This window comes from Daucus carota, chromosome 1 (genome assembly GCF_001625215.2).
Source record: "Daucus carota subsp. sativus chromosome 1, DH1 v3.0, whole genome shotgun sequence".
Lineage (NCBI taxonomy): Eukaryota > Viridiplantae > Streptophyta > Magnoliopsida > Apiales > Apiaceae > Daucus > Daucus carota.
In genome coordinates this window covers 15521533-15542653 of record NC_030381.2, presented here as the reverse complement: position 1 = coordinate 15542653, position 21121 = coordinate 15521533, and the positions used below count along the sequence as shown (strand labels likewise).

Below are 21121 nucleotides of genomic sequence, written 5' to 3'. Positions count from 1 at the left end.
TCCACTTAATTAAGTTAATCATATAAATCCATAAATTAAATTAATTCGAGAGTGAATTAATTTAATAAATAAATTACATAATTAATATAATTATTTGAGAAGTGAAATAATAGTCTATAAAATATTTAATCACCCAATCTTCAGTAGAACTACTTCCTGTCTTCTTTAAACTTTAATAACTTCGTCTTGATTTGTCGGTCGACCGAACTACCACTTCTGCTTGACTTTGAATATTTAATTTGAATAACTGATACACAGATGTACTGTCTGGTTCATCTGTATCTAGTTAAATCAAATATTCTTCGCTAAATAAACAATATAAATTTGGTTTGTTCGTCGAGTCTTCGTCTTGTAAGTTCTTCTTCATAAAATGGAATCTACTGAATAAATAAAGTATAGAAACTTTATACCTTCTGAACTCCTGGACGTGCCACAAAAGATTATTTGTCCACTGAGGCTTGAACATATTAATGAACTTCTTTCAGTGGTATGCAGCAGCATCCTGGAATTCTTCTGACATATAATTCCCATAAGTCATTTGACGTTCTTCGTACAAATTCCGATAACTTGCTATTTACTGAGCTTTCTTATCTGAGTTGAGTTGTACCTCTTAAATACAAATAGGCTGAACATATGCCTTTCAATCTCCCCCTATTTGTTTGTTAACATAACATGCAAATTTCCTAGAGGATAACTCAACTAACAGATAAGACAAAGAATTAAACATAGGAATGTAAATAGCAAAAGTTTATGGCTTTACATTGAACATTAAACCATGATCATAGATAGATTACAAAAGGATGTTGTTTGAACATATCTAACAAATATCCTAATCAATCTATTCACTCAGAACGAGTGACTTCTCCTTCTTCAGTATCTGAACAGTGAATGATTGGAGTAGAAGGCTCATTCTGAACAAGTACTTCAGCTGCAGTGGATTCTCCACGCTTCTTTCTTTCACGAGCCAAAGAAAGATGATATTGAACTTCTATGTCCACAGGGTCTTCGATAAAATCTGCTGGCTGAGTTTGGTTAATATACTTCATCTTTCTGAAGTAGTGTTGAATGTTACTCCTTGTGCAGTAACTCACAATCTCAACATCAGCATCAGCTTTGGCTTTCGAAGCGAAGCTCTTGGTACGTAGAAGTGTCGAAACAAGAACCATCTGATTAACATCATACTTGAGAAGATGTTTATAATCCAAGTAGAAGGTTCCAAACTTGCTCTCGTGAATGAACTTTACACAGTAAGGTTTTCTGACAACTTGTGGACTATTGTGAATAGCATGTTCCATAAGTCTGTCACGGAGGAGTTCATTCAGATTTGAGCTGCGTCGAATCTTGTTAGGAATCACCCAGATTTCAGTAAGAGATAAGAACTTGAATAGATCAACTGAAATTCTGAATGTTCCGTTTCTCTTAGTAGAAATAATAATCTCCCAACGATCGAGGAGATTCCTGACAGCAATAGTCACATATTCCAACTCAAGAGCAAGAGCACGCATAAACAAATCCTCATTAGGGTTAGCCTCTCTCAGGTCTAGACGAAGGATTTGAACTTACCATCCTCGAAAGGTTCCCTTTGAGGTCCAGAGAAGATCTGCCTTGCTATATCCCAGCTTTCACCAATTTTTCTAGAGATATCTTCTCTCTTCTCCTTGCACTTAGCATCCCACAGCTTCTGTTTCTCCACCTTGATCAAATTATCAATGATCCTCTTCTCATCCACTAAATTCTGCAACTCCTGAAGCTTAGCTTTGCTAGCTTCATGATCAGCTTTAAACTTTCTGACCCTTTTCAAATGCTCAGGATCCACAGATTCATCTTCAGTGAATAAGTAGCTTTCATCGAAACGACCTTCTTCTTCAGCTTCATAATAAGCAGCATCAAATGCATCATCATCATTAACATCTTCAGGAATGTTATCATAATCCATATTAGTGAAGATGCTCTCAGACTCAGGCATTTTGCCTTTTGACTTGTCATGTTCTCTGTCAGCTGTAGAAGAATCTTTTTCACTTGCCCCTTCTCCACCCTTATCTCCACCCTTATCACTACCATCAGCATCAGCATTGCTGTTATCATTTGTTAGGTCCTATAAACTCACTATATAAACAGATATAGTGAACACAATCAATAACACAATTGGACAATATAAGAGATTGAAAGCAGTAAACTCTTATTCACAAAGCTTAGTAGGTTACAAAAACTCTCTCAGTGATTTATATATTATCACTAAGAGCTGCTAGGGTTCTTAACAATGTACTCGATAACTCAACTCATATAGAGTAACCCTAATCTGTGTTTATATAGACACAGTTACAAAATCAATCTCTGATTTGATATCCTATAAATCTGCTATGAATTCTATCAATCAAAGATTGCTCCAGTTTTCTGTTTAGTTTCCATAGTCAGCAAATCACTCCTCAGCTTCTATCCTTCCTTGAAGTATATCCGCTTCTGAGCTCTTTCCACGTGTAAACTCTGTCGAGTCTTGACTATGTAAACTCTGATCAGACTTTATTTAAACTCTGTCAGACTTTACTAAACTCTGATCAGCTTCCAGTTTAAACTCTGATGATTCCTGTTCTAAAACAGACTTTAAGAATATTAGTAATCATCAATTATATCTAACAATCTCCCCCAACTTGTGCATGAATAAGTTATGTGCAAGTTAACAGATAATTGATGATGTCAAAACATTTAAGTCAAATGCAACAGAGTTTAACTATATAACAGAAAACTTTTAAGACTTACAGATACTTTACTCCTTAGCTGCATAGACACCATTTGCTGTCTTTAGATACCCTCTGAGGAGTTCTTTTTCAGCTTCTTCAAGCACTGTAATCATTTGTCTCTTGATCTCTCTCAGCTCTGGATCTGAAACTCCAGTTTGATAAATTGCAGCTCTGAGATCATAAATCTTGTTCTTCTTCAAGTCCCTATCCAGCCTGATATTGTAAGCTTTATCAGACTCTTCATTAAATGCAAGAGTTCTGATTCCACCTATTGTTTCAATCTTTGCTGAATTTTTCTTCATCTCCACCAGCTGTCCTTTATGATTGAGGTATTTAGGAATGAAAGGTCCAGCATTTTTGTTTCCTGTAATCCCCATCTTTCTTCTGATCTGATCCTTTAGCAGGTTGGAGATGTGTTGTCCTGACTTGTTTTTCACTTGAAATATGTGTGATACATATCTCAATTCCTCCCAGTGTTTAGCATAGAGATCTGCTTCAAGTACTCTAAACACTGTTCCATCAGACATGAAGTAGATAAGAATATTATCTCCTCTGTCATTCTTTGCCAACTGAACTGAATCAAGTTTTTCCATTTTGTCTTGCAATACTCCAGTCTTGGGAGCACAGAGAGATGAGGGGTCATCTGGTCTTGATCCTATACTCTGATCAAATTTTTCATACTTGGATCCCAGCCCTCCTTTATCTCTTCCTACCTTTTGATGAGAAAATGGTTTAATTGAGCCTTTTTCAAAACTTATTTCAGTCATCAGAGTAGGCTTTGCAAATCCAGCCAGTGGTGTAGTTGTTGGTTTGAACACAGCTTGAGCTTTGTCAGAGACTGTGTCTTTCTTTGCTTCCTTATTGACTTGAGCTGTGTCAGAGGTCAGTCTTTCTTTTTGAGGTTCTGCAACATGAGCTTTGTCAGAGATTGCGGCTTCTGTTTTCTCTTCCCTTACAACTTGATCCTTGTCAGAGGTTGTAGGCTTCTTCTTTTCCCATCCTTTTTCCAGATTTTCATCTACTTTGCTTTTACCCTTAGAGGTGTATTCATCTTCAGAGTATACCTTTTTGACTGGTAAACTCTGATCAGCAACAGTAGCTTCCTTGATCAGTATTCCTTTTTCTTTTGGCTTGGTAGTTGACTTTGCAGGCTTTTGGATTTTTCCTGACTTTATTGCTTCAGCATATTCTTTCTTTAGTTCTTCTTCTTCTGCAGCAATCAACTCCAAATCCAAATTTGCTTCTGGATTTTCTTGTTCAAAAATCAATCTAGCAAGCTCTTCATCAGTCATGGGTTTGTCTGATCCAGTCACTGGTCTTTGCTTAGATCCAGATGTGATGTTGTGAGTTGGACCAGGCTTTGTGCTTTGCTTAGATTGTTTCTGACTGTCAGAGTTTGAAACTCTTCCACCAGTCCCTGCTTGAAATCTTTTGTGCTTTGTAAAATCATCAGCATCATCATCATCATCCTTTTTCTTCCTTTTCAGAGGTTGAGTAGTAGACTTGCATTTGACTTGAGCTACTCTCTCCCCCTTTTTGACATCATCCTCATCAGGAATCAGAATGGATGTGATCAGAGAAAGTGAAGTTTGGATAGCTTCAAGCTGTTTGGACATCTTTTCTTGATTGGATTCAATCAAGGTCATCCTTTGGTTAAGAGATTCATTTGTAGTGACCAGCTTCTGTACACTTTCTTTCATAGGATTGATGGTCCTTTTCTTTTCCAGGTCATTTGTCTCCTTGACCTTTGCCACCTCTGTTCTTAGACTATCAATGGATTTAGATGTCTGGGCATGAGCAGGATGAAATGTCTTCAGATATAGAATTGTGCCCTTGAGGCTTGACATAACATCAGAGTTTGTAATTCTCTTCTCTGCCATAGCTAAGAACTCTTCAGCTTTAGGTGTTTCCAAGGAGTGCTGGTGACTCAACCAGAGTTTATCCCAGACTTCATTTGGTGGATCAACCTGAAGATCCCTTGGGAGTGGCTCAGAGGCTGTATTCAGAGTTTGTAGCCTTGCATTGAACTGGCTAGTAGACTCCCATTTCTGTTGTGTCAAAGGGATTTCAGCATTGTCATCCTTGTCAGTATCTGAACTGGTATCATCCTCAGGATCAGAGTTTGCTTTTTCATCTGCAGGAACAGGATCTGCAACTTTCTCCACATTATCCTGAGCAGATTTTCCTTTATCTTCAGACTGTGACTTGATGGGCTCTTCACCAGTCTGAGCAAGAGTTTGTAACGCTTCCACAGCTACTTTGTCAGTTTCATCAACTACATCAGACCTGTAGTTCTCTGGAGCTGTATCATGAACAATGGCATCCTCTGGAATTTTCATTGGAGATTGAGGAATTTGACCATGATCAGATAGTGGAGTTTGACAATCAGACTGAGTTGCTCCAGCTTCAGCAGTAACTGGTTCATCACACCTGATCTCTTCATCTACTACAGATGCTGTAGGAGATGCTTTAGGAGATGTTGTAGGAGATACTGTGGGAGATGTCAGAGGAACAGCTTGAATAGGAAGCACCATCAGAGCTTGAGAAGGATCAACAGGAATTGGTCTTGATGGTGTTTGCTCTTCTTGGATAGTGAAATCAGTAATTTCAGATTCTGGAATCTTGGCTCTCTTTGGCTTGTGTGCCCTTCTTTTGAATCTAGCTGGTTTTTGTTGAGGACTAGACTGAGCAGGTTCATTGGTTGTTGTAGGTGTAGGTTCAGAGTTTACATATTGTGCAGGTTCAAGATCATCAAAGTCATATGCTGCAACAAGCCTTCTTCTTTTCTTCTGCTTTGGAGGAGAAGCAGCTTCAGAGTTTACTGGGACATCAGAGTTTGGAGAATCAGAGTTTACTGGTATATCAGACTTTGTCTGTAGAACTTGTGTATCGACAGAGGTTCTGGTTTTTGTTGTAGAGGGTTGGTCATCAGACTTTATTGATTTGGATGGTTTTGTAGTTGATGATCTTGGTTTTCTGGTGACTATGGGAGAGGTTGGATGTTGTGGTTGAGGTTGTTGAGGCTGTTGATGTGGTTCTTGAGGAAGGTTCAGCCTTGCTCTGAATGGAGCTGGGATTTGCAGAGGCCTGAGAACTGGTCTCTTCTCATCTTTAGATATGAGATCCTTAAAAGCCCTTTTATGAAGTTTAAAAGGTTTGATCTCATCTGCAGCATCAAAATCCACTTCTCCAACAGTGGCATTAAACAACAATTGACAAAATCTTGAGAAATATATGACGTTCCTGTTCTCAAGCATTCTTTCACCAATATTTCTAAGAACTAATCTACCAAAATCAAAAGCAGTAGAATAGATCAGAGAATACCCGATCTGTAGCATGTCCATTGGAATAGCATCCCAGTTGGTAGATTTCTTCTGGAAAGCTCTAGTAATGCAATCAAAGAAAAAACTCCACTCCTTATTGAGCCATGGACGCTTCAACTGACCCAGTTTATCCAGAGATTCGTAGTATCCCAATTCAAGCATCATTGTTCTGAGATTTGCATCTCCATTGGTAATGTACGCAGAATGTTCTGGCAAGTTGAGTGCCTGACGAACTGTTGCTGGAGTAACTGCATACTCCTCCCCGTCATAGGAAAATACAATTGATGGTGATCCATCTGCACCACCATTGTCATATGTACCCGACCTCCAAAAGCTGATGATTTGGCTTCCTGAAAGTCTTGCAGGAGCGGTGAGAGCGGTACCGATGACACTCTGTGCCAAGAATCGCTGAAAGGGATGATAATCCCTTGGGGCTTCAGCAGTGTCAAGGATGGCTGCATAGTTGTTAGGAACGAATTCAACACCTGCCAAGATAAAAGCTGTAGTGGCCATTAGAACAGAGATTATGAAAAGAAGATGTTTGAGGAAGTGTGTAAACGAAGATTTGAATTGCAGAGAACAGAGTGTGAGAGTTTTGTTTAGAAGGTGAATGTAGAGAGTAAGTGTAAAATTGAATAATAAGCAATAAAATCTGATCTGAAAAACTCTTCAGATTTTGTTGAACTGAGTACGCATGGGCTTTTTGTTCAATTAGACACCTGTCAAAATGTAACTGGTAGATGAATGTTAGTGGGATAGAGAAACGAGAGTAATCATCATGAGTGCAGTAAAACATGCGCAGTAATAAATGCTGATTACACGTTCTCCTATTAAAATGTTGTGCATGTAAACCCACTAATAATACATCCGTTTGAAACATATTCTCTTCACATTCTCTGAATATTTGAAATAAAAATCAAGATCAAATCTCTCGAATTTTAAACTCTGAGATTTAAGTCAAAGAAAATAAATTTCTGCAAACCTCAGAATAAAGACATAATTTTCAGAATATTCATCAATAAATCAGAGTTTGTTCTAAAATCCATAGCTCAATAATGTGCCTGTGAAATGTGTGTGTGGTCATGTTAAATCAGAGAATATAAAATTTCACAATTTCGTAATTATAAGGTAGACAAAAATAATTTATGCAAACTCTCAAAATTTAGACTGAGACATACTCTGATGATTCAGATAAAATAATATAACCCCCTTTTTTTTTTTTTTTTTTTTTTTTTTTTTTTTTTTTTTCAAGGACGCTTCTCAGTGTAAGTGAGGCACGACCTTTAAATATACTATTGCATTAGTATTTCTCCAGTAATCAGAGATTGTGACTGGTCACCATAGATTATAAAATCTTAGCAATTACTTAATACCAGCAAATGTTTGGTTCTTCCCAGTCACTGTCATATTAACATCTAAGATCTCAAAGGAGTACCATGCTTATTTTTCAGGGGGGGTTTTGTCTCAGGTAAAAAAAACATCAGAGTTTATAATCACTGTCTAGTAGATGAGAGAAAATTTAAATTAATCAGTCTCACTTATAATTAAGATATGTGAAGTAGTAGAGTCTCAATGATATCAGCATGCAGAGTGTGAACTAGTGTAGCACAAAATTGAGATCAGGATTAAGGAACTTAGCTGAGATTCATGATTACTCATTCAGAACATGCTTCATGGTATCTTCATAGGTGATTTGTCTCAGAGAAGATAAAAATGAGATCACTTATCAAGATTCAGAGTTTTATAAGCATCAGAGAATATTATCAGAGAATATTATCAGAGAATGTTATCAGATTTTATCAATCAGAGTATATCATGGCAGATGTGTGAGTAATACATATGGTAAATTTGACAAGTTAAATTTTAAAGATCTAACCAATATGTTTACTCAGTTCCTGATATCATTCCTAGCTCATTCACCAGCCTAGTAAAAGTTGCTTCACTTAATGGCTTGGTGAAAATGTCTGCTAGCTGCTGTTCAGTAGGAACAAAGTGAAGTTCAATGGTTCCTTCCTCCACATGCTCCCTTATAAAATGATATCTTATACTGATGTGCTTTGTCAGAGAATGTTGAACTGGATTTCCTGTCATAGCAATAGCACTTTGGTTATCACAATAAATAGGAATTTTAGAGAAGGATAACCCATAGTCCAACAGTTGATTCTTCATCCAAAGAATTTGAGCACAACAGCTGCCTGCAGCAATATACTCTGATTCTGCTGTTGATGTTGAGATGGACTTCTGCTTCTTACTGTACCAAGAAACTAGTCTTCCACCCAGAAATTGACAACTCCCACTTGTGCTTTTCCTGTCAATTTTGCAACCTGCAAAATCTGCATCAGAGTATCCAATAAGACTAAAATCTGATTCTCTAGGGTACCATAGTCCCAATGATGTGGTTCCCTTGAGATATCTGAATATCCTCTTTACTGCAGTCAGATGAGGCTCCCTTGGATCTGCCTGAAATCTTGCACATAGACATGTGGCATACATAATGTCTGGTCTACTTGCAGTTAAATAAAGCAATGATCCAATCATTCCTCTATAGTTTGTGATATTCACTGATGCACCAGTATCTTTGTCTAGTTTGGTTGCTGTTGCCATAGGAGTAGTTGCAGCAGAACTGTCTTGCATACCAAATTTCTTTAAAAGATTTCTGGTATACTTGGCTTGATTTATAAAAATCCCATCTTCAGTCTGTTCAACTTGTAAGCCCAGAAAATAACTGAGTTCCCCCATCATGCTCATTTGGTACCTAGACTGCATGAGCTTGGCAAATCTTTGACAGAGTTTAGCATTAGTGGAGCCAAAAATAATGTCATCAACATAGATTTGAACTAATAGCAGATCATTACCATGATTCAAATAAAACAGAGTTTTATCTATGGTACCTCTAGTAAATCCACTTTCAAGAAGAAATTGAGCTAGAGTTTCATACCATGCCCTTGGAGCCTGCTTTAGTCCATAAAGTGCTTTGTCCAACCTGTAGACATAGTCTGGATGTTTTGGATCCACAAAGCCTGGAGGTTGTTCAACATATACCTCTTCATCCAGTTTCCCATTTAGAAAAGCACTTTTGACATCCATCTGAAATACTTTGAATTTCTTGTGTGCAGCATAGGCCAGAAAGATTCTAATTGCCTCCAATCTTGCAACTGGAGCAAATGTCTCATCATAATCAATACCTTCCTGTTGTGAATACCCTTTTGCCACAAGCCTTGCTTTATTCCTTGTAATGACACCCTCACTGTCAGTTTTGTTTCTGAACACCCATTTTGCACCAACTATGGATCTGTCTTTAGGTCTTGGTACTAGGGTCCAGACTTTATTTCTTTCAAATTCATTTAACTCTTCTTGCATTGCTTGAATCCAATCAGGATCTTGAAGAGCTTCCTCCACCTTTTTGGGTTCTGTTTGTGACAGAAAGCAATGATGTAAACATTCATTTGCTGTAGCTGTCCTTGTTTGCACACCTGCTTCTGGATTTCCAATAATCAAATCAGGTGTATGAGATTTTGTCCACTTCCTTGCATGTGGAAGTTGACCATTTTCATCATTGGATCCTCCCCCTTGATCCATGCTCTCCTGATTCTGCTGATTATTCTCTGTAGCTCCCCCTGCAATTGTGCTATCAGAGTTTGAATCAATATTCTCTGATGAGTTTGAGTTAGCATTCTCTGATGAGTCTTGAGTAGAGTCTGAAACATTCTGATGCTCCCCCTCAGCAAGTGCTTCATCATCATGAACTTGTGAATTTTCACCAGAGTTTGCTGTGTTTTGTTCACAGTCAGAGTTTGACTGTTCATCAGAGTTTGTTGAATCAGAGAATATTTCTTCATTTTCAAAATGCAGTTCTTCATGATCATCCATATCTGTTAGACCCATTATTCTTTTGTCATCAAATGACACATGTATGGATTCCATGATCACCTTGGTTCTCAGATTATAGACTCTGAAGGCCTTTGTTATGATAGGATAACCTACAAAAATGCCTTCATCAGCTTTTAAATCAAACTTGGTAAGCTGTTCTGGATGAGTCTTCAATACAAAGCATTTGCACCCAAATATGTGAAAGTACTTCAGATTTGGCTTCTTTTTCTTCACCATCTCATATGGGGTCTTGCCATGCTTATTAATCAAGGTTGCATTTTGAGTGAAACATGCTGTTTGAACAGCTTCTGCCCAGAAATAAGTAGGCAATTTAGCCTCATCAAGCATAGTTCTGGCAGCTTCTATAAGAGTTCTATTTTTCCTTTCAACTACACCATTTTGCTGTGGTGTACCAGGTGCAGAGAACTGTTGCACTACACCTCTTTCTTTGCAGAACTCTTCCATTGTTGAATTTCTAAACTCAGTTCCATTATCACTTCTAATGATTTTCACTTTGTCTTCAGATTCATGATCCAGTTGTGTCACATGATCCATCAGATGCAAGGCTGTTTCATCTTTAGAGTGAAGAAAATATACCCAAGTGTATCTAGTATACTCATCAACAATGACAAGAGCATATTTCTTCCTTGCAATGGATGGTACATTGACTGGTCCAAATAGATCAACATGTAGAAGATGATATGGTTTGTTTATTGAGAATTCAGTCTTACTCTTGAAAGATGTCTTTCTCTGCTTGGCTTTTTGACATGAATCACACAATCCATCAGATGTCAGTAGTGATTCAGGGAGTCCTCTCACAAGCTTTTTCTTTATAAGCTCATTTATGGAATTGAAATTTAGATGTGAAAGCTTCTTGTGCCATTTCCAGCTTTCTTCTGCAGAGATCCTTGTAGACAAGCAAATTGCTTTTCCTTCAGAGTTTGTAGGCAAGTGGATTTCATAAATATTCCCATGTCTGTGAGCAGTTACTGCCACTTTGCCTGTTGACTTGCTTACTATCTCACTGTGTTCTTCATAGAAATCAACATGATATCCTCTGTCACAGATCTGACTGACAGAGAGTAAATTGTGTTTCAGCCCTTGAACAAGAGCTACATTTGATATGATGACATTTCCAAGATTGATGTTGCCATATCCCAGAGTCCTTCCTATGTTGCCATCTCCATAAGAAACACTTGGGCCAGCCTTCTCCACAAACTCTGACAGCAGGGTCTTATTTCCAGTCATGTGTCCTGAACATCCACTGTCCAAGACTAGGATATTCTTCCTGTTGCCCTGCAATCACAAAGACCACTAGTTGTTAGTTTTAAGGACCCAGACTTGCTTGGATCCCTTGGCCTTATTAAGTTTGTTAGCTTTTGCAGCGGTATTATTATCAGAGTTTGAGCTAACAGACTTTGCAACAGAGTTTGTACTGGAAACAGAGTTTGTACTTGCAGAGTTTTTATTAACCTTTAAAGAAGGTTTCAATTGATAATAATCATAATACAGGCTATGATATTCTTTGCAAGTATAAATAGAATGCCATAAACTACCACAATGAAAACATGGATCTTGTGGTTTATATCTAATACTACTTTTTCTAACTCCAGACTTTGTAGGTAAAGAGTTAATGTCCTTGTTCTTCCTGCAAAAATTAGCAAGATGATTAGTATTACCACAGTTATGGCATTTCTTCCTAGGTGCATTTGGAACAGGCATGTAGTTGTTACTCTTGTCTATGCCAATTTTGCCATTTCTATTTTTCCTAGGCTCCTTGTTTCTGTCATCAGACTTTACCTCTTTAAGCTTATGTTTAAGCTGTTTCTGAGTCATCAGTCCTATGTTAACCTGTTTGGGCTTTTCAGATTTTAAATTGTTGTTAATCTCTGATTTTGGTCTACATTGTTTAGTCTTAGAGGATTCAACAACAAATTTAACAGGTTTAACCTTAGGTTTTTGAGTTTTAACAAACTCTGTTTTTGATGACTCAGCTTCTGAGTTATCAGTGTAACCTAGTCCTTTCTTCCAGTTTCCACTACCTAAGATATCCTGAGTAGTTTTGCCTGAATTAGTCCATGTTTTAATGATCTCTCTTTCCTTGGCAAGTTCTGATTGAAGAGATGCATACCTCTTTGATAATTCATCTTTGATAATGACAGCATCATCTCTTTCTTTTTGAACTTCCAACATTTGAACTAATTCTTTTTCTAGAAAATCATTCCTTTTCTTTACACTCAGAGTTTCAGATTTTAATCTTTCATTCTCTAAAGTCTGATCTCTAAAACTGATATGTAAAGTTTTAAGAAACAATCTTAACTCAGTTATATCTTCAGTATCAAAGGCAAGAGTAGAATGAGGTACCTTAGCAGCAGATTCAGAGTTGTTGTCAGTGTTTGCCATCAGAGCATAATTGACTTCTTCTTCTGAATCAGATGTATCTGTCCAGTTTCCCTTCTTGGTGATAAAAGCTTTTTCTTTTTCCTTCTTAGGTTTCTTGCATTCTGATGCAAAGTGTCCCTTTTCACCACAGTTGAAACAGGTATACTTGTCAGCTTTTCCAGCTTTCCCTTCTTTGCCCTCATTCTTCTTAAAGTTTTTCTTGTCATAAACTCTGTCAGAGTTTCTGTCTTTCTTTGAAAAACTTTTGCCTTTGTTAAACTTTTTGTAGGCCAACTTCTTGAAGCTCTTCACCATTAATGCTGCTAACTGCATCATCTCATCATCACTTTCTTCAGAGTCTGAGGGAACATCAGAGTTTGAGTCATCAGAGTCTGATGTCTCAATGTCAGACTTTGTGACACGAGCTTTTCCTTTGCTCTTAGCAGCTTCCTCTTGAACTTTCAGAGCAACAGACTTTGATTTTCCTCCATGTCGTTTGCTCCTCTGTTCCATCTCAAGTTCATGAGTCTTCAGTCTTCCATAAACATCATCAAGAGACATTTCTCCAAGATCAAGATTGTCTCTTATTGTAGTGACTTTCAAATCCCATTTTTCAGGAAGAGCTAGAAGGAATTTGAGGTTTGAGTCTTCAAGATCATATTCCTTGTCCACCAGAGATAAGTCATTCAGCAGTTTGACAAATCTGTCATACAGATCTGTCAGGGACTCACCAGATTTTGAGTCAAAGTGTTCATACTCCTGTGTAAGGATTGTTTTTCTGTTTTTCTTAATGGCCTGAGTTCCTTGACATCTGGTTTCCAGAGCATCCCAGATTTGTTTAGCAGTTTTGCACCCAATCACCCTATTAGACATTGCATTATCAAGGGCACTATGCAACAGATGCTTCACCTTTGCATCTTTGCTGATTGATGAGATGTCCTCTGGAGTATAGTCTTTCTTTTCTTTTGGAACCATCTTTTGAGGTTCATCTGCAATCCCAACAGAGAGCTTGGTGGGCATATGTGGTCCATCATAAATCCGGTCAAGGTATTCTGGATCAACAGAGTCTAAGAATATGATCATTCTTTCTTTCCAGACTGGATATTCAGATGCCTTAAGGGTTGGGACTCTAAAGGATGAAGCTTGTGATTTTTCAGACATGATTGTGTTTAAGATCTCACTGTAGTAATCTTAACAGAGCTGGCTCTGATACCACTTGTTAGGTCCTATAAACTCACTATATAAACAGATATAGTGAACACAATCAATAACACAATTGGACAATATAAGAGATTGAAAGCAGTAAACTCTTATTCACAAAGCTTAGTAGGTTACAAAAACTCTCTCAGTGATTTATATATTATCACTAAGAGCTGCTAGGGTTCTTAACAATGTACTCGATAACTCAACTCATATAGAGTAACCCTAATCTGTGTTTATATAGACACAGTTACAAAATCAATCTCTGATTTGATATCCTATAAATCTGCTATGAATTCTATCAATCAAAGATTGCTCCAGTTTTCTGTTTAGTTTCCATAGTCAGCAAATCACTCCTCAGCTTCTATCCTTCCTTGAAGTATATCCGCTTCTGAGCTCTTTCCACGTGTAAACTCTGTCGAGTCTTGACTATGTAAACTCTGATCAGACTTTATTTAAACTCTGTCAGACTTTACTAAACTCTGATCAGCTTCCAGTTTAAACTCTGATGATTCCTGTTCTAAAACAGACTTTAAGAATATTAGTAATCATCAATTATATCTAACAATTTTCATCTTTGTCTTCCTCATCCTTCTCCCCCTTAGTTGAGGGATCCTCTGGAGTCGACTGAGTTGTAGACTTAGAAATCTTCAAATGTTCAACAACTTGGGCCAAAGTTTGCTCCAAGCTATCAAGCTTTGTCATACAAATCTCATGGTTCTTGTCTATCCGAGAGTAGATACCCTTGACATGTTCGTCCATTTTCTTCTGGAGAGAAGTAACAAAAGCATCAGCAACCTGTTCATGTAGAGGCAGAGCAACTAGCTCTCCACTTTTGAATTTGGCATTTTCAGCATTCAATCTTTCAACTTCAGCCCTTAGATTTGCCATTTGCTCCTGTAACAGATCAGTGTTGGTGTGTGCACTCACCTCACGAACACTCAAAGATTTGTCACTATCCTCTCGTGCATGTGTTTCGCTCGGTGTTTGCCTGATTTCACTCGTATTTTTCACACCGTCACCAGTACCTGTATAAACAACCATAGTTCCCTGAGATGGAACTATAGGAAGTGAAGGAAAAAATTGTCCTTCCGATGCGTGTGAAGGCAGGTGTACTTGCAAGTTGCCAAGTAGATCCTGATCCAAAAAGAAAGAGTGATCAGAAAAATTTTCATATGACATGTTTTGAAAATCTGTGCCCTCTCTAAGTGTAGACACATAAGAATCAGGTTCAGTGTTTACTAGCGTGAGTGCTAGTTGTGTGCTTGACTCTTTACAGGATACCGCGGTAGGACGGCCAATTTCAATAAACGCATTTTGTGGAGAGAATAAATCTAGAGACTGTATATTTACCATTTAAGTGTCCAAATCCTTTTGGGAGGAAATGGATGCAGCTGCAGTTGTCTCCGGTTCCGCCACCCTTTGCTTCTTGTGTGGAGACAGAGCTGCGGGTTCTCGTAACAGTGCACTCCCACTCCGTTTCCGGGCAACCTTTCGAACAACTGATGTAGTAGTAGTGTTGGTTGATGTGTTTGATGAAGAATCAGTTGTTAAAATGGAAACATCAACTTGGTTATGAACTTGGGTGTTTTCAAGTTCAATGCTGGGAGTCTGGAAATCAAATCCAATATCACAATCAAAATATGATATATCAACATTAAAAGTATCAGTGAGAGTAGAAAGTACCTGAGCTACCTGTAAGTCAGTCTGAAAGTGCTGTAGCTCCGGGTTGATTGCAGAATCAGATGGTAGAGGTTGAGAGGTAGATTGTGTTTGGGGAATATGATGTGTATGGGTAGGTGAAGGTATTGGTTCAGATTGTGAGGGAAAGATGGAGGATTGTTGTTCAGGGAAGAAGTTGTAATGTTGAGTGGATTGGTTTTGGGATTGGTGAGGAGAGTTATATGGTGATTGGTGAGGTGATTGGTATGGTGAGTTGTAAGGAGGGTCGTATAGTGAGTGATGAGAAGCAGTGGTTGGATGTTTTGGAGAGGAGGTTGTTGTTGTTGTGGTTCTACAGGTTGATGCACTTCAGGTTGATTCTGTTGCTGTTGCTGTTGTTATTGTTCTGGAGCCATCTGTTGAAGAGGATCAGGGACTTGAACAGGCTGAAGTGGAGCACTAAACTGCTCCAGCATGAATGGTGTCACAACGAGAGCACATTCTCATGCTTCTTAGCACAAGTCCTCAGAATAGGAACCACAGGAGAATCAATGTACATATTCCTATCTGCATCATTCATCTTATCATTTAAGAACAACATCAGGAATCTTGGGTAATAGCATTCAACTTTCTCATTCTGGTGGATTGATCTCTGTGTAACTGACCCCATCTTCCTGATTATCTCCTTTAGCAGTATCTTCTCAAAATTGATTCGACGATTATAGGCTATGCTGAATCCAAAGATTTGAAGCATCAAAGATATATTGCCAAAATTCTTCCTCATTGTGGGAGCAAACACCTTAGCCAGGGTGTCGAAGAATACATCCCACTCAGCCTTCAATTTTCTTTTAGACATTTTAGGGAGAAAGATCTGTCCCTGATAGTGAATGTCATGGAAGAATTGAGTGAGCTCATCATCTGTGGGGACCTCCTGAAAGTTGTCCCTTGGAAATCCCAGGATTCTGTTCACATCATCAACAGTGATGACAATCCTCTTTCCATTAGGTAGATCACCTATCAGCTTGAAGTTATCCAGAGTCGTAGAGTTGACAGCATTTGAGTAGTAGTCGAACAGTGGTTGCACTTGAATTGGAGTATCAGCTGTCAGTGCGGTACTGGCTAAACATTGCCTCGTAAGAGATCTGACCCATCTCTTGAATCTATCAAAGCACACATCAGGATTCAGGTTTGCACAGCAGTTGGTCTCAGCGATAACAAATTCTGCGGCCATTTTTTAATAATTAAAAATTGAATTAAGCGAGTATTTTTCAAATAAAATGTTAATTCTCAAATTTTTCGCAAGTTTTAACTAATAATTACTCAACACTTGATTAATTAATTAATAATTCGAAATATTAGAATAATATCGAATTAAAAGTTAATTAATTTAAATGGCACTAAGTCAATATTAACTCCAACTGCTAGAAATCCACCGAACACGTCACAATAGCCAAACAACGCCTTAAGCTCAAAAACCCAAATCAATTAAACACAAGCCAAACGCAACCTTAATCCAATTAACCCCAATTTCGATCACAAACCCTAACCCCAAATCGAAACACTCGACTGAGATTTCAGAGAATAATCAGCAAAAACTACACACAAGGATCACCCAATCGAGCAACAGCTTCGTTCTTAGTCAACACTTGATCAAGAACACCGAATATCAGGACGAATTTCTTGCAAAAAAAATGGCAGAGTTTCGGCTTGATTAGATCGAAATCAAGTAACCAAGCAAGCAACTAAGGCTTGAAATCGAACACAGCAAGTTTTTAACTCTAAAACTTGAAAAACGAGGTCGATCGAGTGTGTGTGTGTGTGTGTGTATAGCAGCGTGTATATGTGCAACATGGAGATGATGAAGTGAGCTAAGACAATCGTGATTGTTTTATGGGGTGTTTGTATAACAGCAGCAAGACAACCGAGTGATTGTCTTACCGAAATAACATGGTGGGTATTCAAACAGGTCAGTAAGACAATTGAATTGTTTTACCAAATGTGTTAGACGCGTAGTAAGACACAGCAGGACAATTTAAACGAAATTGTCTTACCGAAGGTGTTGAGGGAGTGTTAGCAAGACAAACGCATATTGTCTTACCGAAATAGGTAAGAGAATAAAAATCGGTTCAGCAAGACAAAACAAAAGTCTTATCGAGCCAAAAGAAGACAATGACATTGTCTTGCCGAACAACAGTAACAAATAAAATAATATAATAATAATATGATTTTTTGATTGATTTTAAAGATAAAACATTTTGCAATTAAAATCAAAAAATCTATAATAAAAACAATACTATATATTACACAAAGAGTTTGTAAATTTCCACTTTAATTAAATATAAATATTTATGAATTTAACTTTAATTCAATAAAATGAATTAACTTAAAATCAAATATTTATGCTTAATTAAGTTTAAAAAATACAAAATAATTACAAAAATTATCTAAATGCCTAGAGAATATTACAGGGGAGTATATAAGCACTTAGAAAATCACAGATTAATATACAAGCATGCATAATTACTCAAAATATTATCATATAATATACAGAAAATCGTATAAAATTTAATAACACAAATATAATTACACAAAAAATTCACAAAAATATATAAAAACACATAATGTATATTAAAGATATATACAAGAGAACTATGTCATATTTAACATCCTTAACTCACAAACCAGCTTAGAGAAAGTGGATTCATGCAGTGGTTTAGTGAAGATGTCAACAATTTGCTCAGTCGTGGGTACAAAATGTAACACCACAGTACCATTCATGACATGTTCTCGAATGAAATGATACCTGATATCAATGTGCTTGGTTCTTGAATGTTGAACCGGATTGTTAGAAATGGATATGGCACTTGTCTTATCACAAAATATAGGAATTTTGTTTACTACAACACCATAATCATTCAGTTGATTCCTGATCCACAAGATCTGAGCACAGCAGCTTCCAGAAGCTATATACTCAGCTTCAGCAGTAGAAGTAGACACGGAGTGCTGCTTCTTGCTATACCAGGAAACCAACCGACGTTGTGACGGCCTCAACCCCGGGGTAAGAGTTGACGTCACTAATAATAATGAAAAGGAACACAACCTGAATATAATAATAATACAACCCCTGACTAGGATCTTGCCAGGTTTAAGTATGATTTAAGTCACCTGAATATTACATTATCATAAATCTTAAATCCGAATAAACTCGCTAATTATTACAATACCATAACTTATAATATCCGACTCCATTACCTCAAACGTGCCCAAAATGGGTGGAGGGATGGAACCCCATCCACTACTGGTCAACGGTCATCTAGGCGGTCTCGTTCTAGGCATCTAAAACAGGTATGTAAATATTTTGCAAGGGTGAGCTATGAATCGCTCAGCAGTACTAATATGAATAAACAAGAGAAATAATCGTAAAACAATTTATAAGAGCAAGAGTATAGAAATCACGCATACTTTGAACATAAAGCAGTAAACCATCATTTGATATAAAAACTGGAAATCAACTTTTATTAGCATGCTAAAAAAAATGTGATAATCATAAGTTTTAGTTTCAAAATTTATCACTAGCATGCTATAACAGGATTTAGTCTCAAAATGAATTATCAGATATAATGGACGCTAACAGGTGAAGATAGCTGATCAGCCTATCAACACCGGACGGCGACGAGGCCATCACGAATGAATGTTCCGGAACCTAAAGACTAGCTAAGTCTTTATCACGCTGGACTAAGGGGTTTAATAATGTGCACCACCCGACTTAGCCTCTTACGCAACCTCATGCTGGGTCGTTACCGAATAACGGAACCTCTTACGCAGCTCCAAATAGAGATATCTGATCCATTTCCAGTTTTTAGTTTGAATCACATTTATTATCTATCCCCTTTTTAAAATCACTACATGATATTCGTGAATCAATACCATGTCTCCAGAATTTGAATCTCAGAATTTCATCTCACATTTAGTAATGATAATTACTAAATAATTTCAGAATTTGAATCTCATTCGGGATAGATAATCACAAGTTACTATTCCCCTAAAACCATTTTAAAAGATAAATGAAATCCATAGCAACCGGGGAATACGTAACGTAAGACATTTGATATAAGACATGCATTCTTGCTCTACTTTATTCATATATAATCTGAACCACAAGGAGTATGGTCAGAAGTACTTGCCTTGCTGAGGTATAGGAATCAGATGCTATGAAGGGAGTCGACTAGCCTTTCGAGAACTGGTGTCCTGAAACGGAACCTACAGGATCGAACAATCCTGAGTTAGATAGGCACTAAGTCAGACATCCTCGCTAGACTCCAACCCTTTCGATAGTACAACCCGACTTAAAAATATAAGATAGTACAGATAAGCAGATAGGGCTCACACAATTCAAATCAGGTTCGGGTTGAATTCAAAATGTACGATCCACAGATAGTACGAGAAAGTAGGGTTATAATACTTTTCGTGAAATATTACACCAAGTCACATAAATTAATTATAGACCCGATTGATTGTTCGATAATTACAGGAGACGTTCCATATAATTTAAAATATAATTTTAATTGAAAATCGGGCAGCACCTCCTCTATTTATCGGACTACCAGTCGATATCATATCGACACAACAAATCCCAAACAAACCTGTAATTAACTACTAACCACTTTAACTTAAAATTACCCCAAACAAATTAAGTAAAATACTTAACCAAATAACAAACCATTTGATAAAGTACAAGAAATGATATACGGCAATGTCACAGGAACTAACCACATAAATAAACATCTACTCACTCACTCACGTGGCCAACACTCACGGCCAAAACACTCGGCTAAACACAAACCTTCACAGACTCAAACATATACACAGGAATACACACACAACGCAGCACACACACACACACTCTGGTATGTACACACACAAAATCGAAATACACACACGAGTTCACACCCACACTTCAGCACACACACACTGAAACACACATATACACGCGTATATACACGCAATCCCAGTAGCGAAAAAGGGAGAAAAACAGGGGAAGAAAGGGGAGAGAAAAGGAGGAAGAGAGGGAGAGAAACCGGAGGGAGAGAAACTGGTGGTGGTGGGGAGTGGTGGCGACGAGCCGGAAGCGGCCGGAAAGCGCAGAGAAGGGCGCGAGATTCGAGACCAGAGGGAGGCGCAGAGAGACTCGGGAGAGAGATGGGAGGGGAGAGATTGTGCGAGAGAGAGAGGGAGTGCAGAGAGAGAGGGTGGAATCGAGAGAGATGGGAGTGCAGAGAGATTTCGAGGGAGAGAAATTGAGAGAGAGAGGCGGTGAGAGAGATACAGGCGAGAGATTGGTGTTTTTTGATAATTAACAGTAAACATAACTGCTTAAAATGGAAGCTTGCCACGTATCTAAAACAAATGACACGCGTCCCTGCTAGCTCGGTCTCGGACTGTTTTGATAATTTAACGAACAACTCGCAGATAAAATGATCCAGATAAATACCAAAATAATTTTAAAAATATCAAAATAATTAAAAACTAATAAAATATGATTTTCATGATTTTTGGATCATTTTTGAAATAATTAAAAACACCCCACTTGAAACTACATAGAAAATCATTTAGAGCTGAATAATTAACGAAACATCAATTTATGAATTTTATAAATATCTAAAAATATTTAATGAAATTATAAAGCGATGAAAACGATTTTATAAGCAATACACAATTTTATAAAATCCAATCTCTATAAAGTCCATAATAAATAGAAATCGATAACACGGCTCGACAACCAAATAAAAATGAAATACACCGACTCTCGGGAATATAATCACAACACCATCAGATAATATTGAGCACATAATAACCAGATAATACTTTATTTATTAAATATTTACAAATTTACAGATCGTTATAGCCTTCCCCCCTTAAAAAGATTCTGCCCTCAGAATCTGGACT

At 37.5% G+C, this 21121-nt stretch overlaps 1 protein-coding gene across 1 annotated transcript; it reads right to left on the bottom strand.

Annotated features, from left to right (window-relative positions):
• Window positions 1-1540: 1540 nt before the first annotated feature.
• LOC135152482 (uncharacterized) lies at window positions 1541-14404 on the bottom strand. The gene is made up of 3 exons (XM_064092775.1): window positions 14080-14404; window positions 4760-5193; window positions 1541-2095 (listed from the first exon to the last, which is right to left on the bottom strand). Exons 1-3 carry the CDS (start codon window positions 14402-14404, stop codon window positions 1541-1543), a joined length of 1314 nt encoding a protein of 437 aa, XP_063948845.1.
• Between the last annotated feature and the right edge of the window lie 6717 nt (window positions 14405-21121).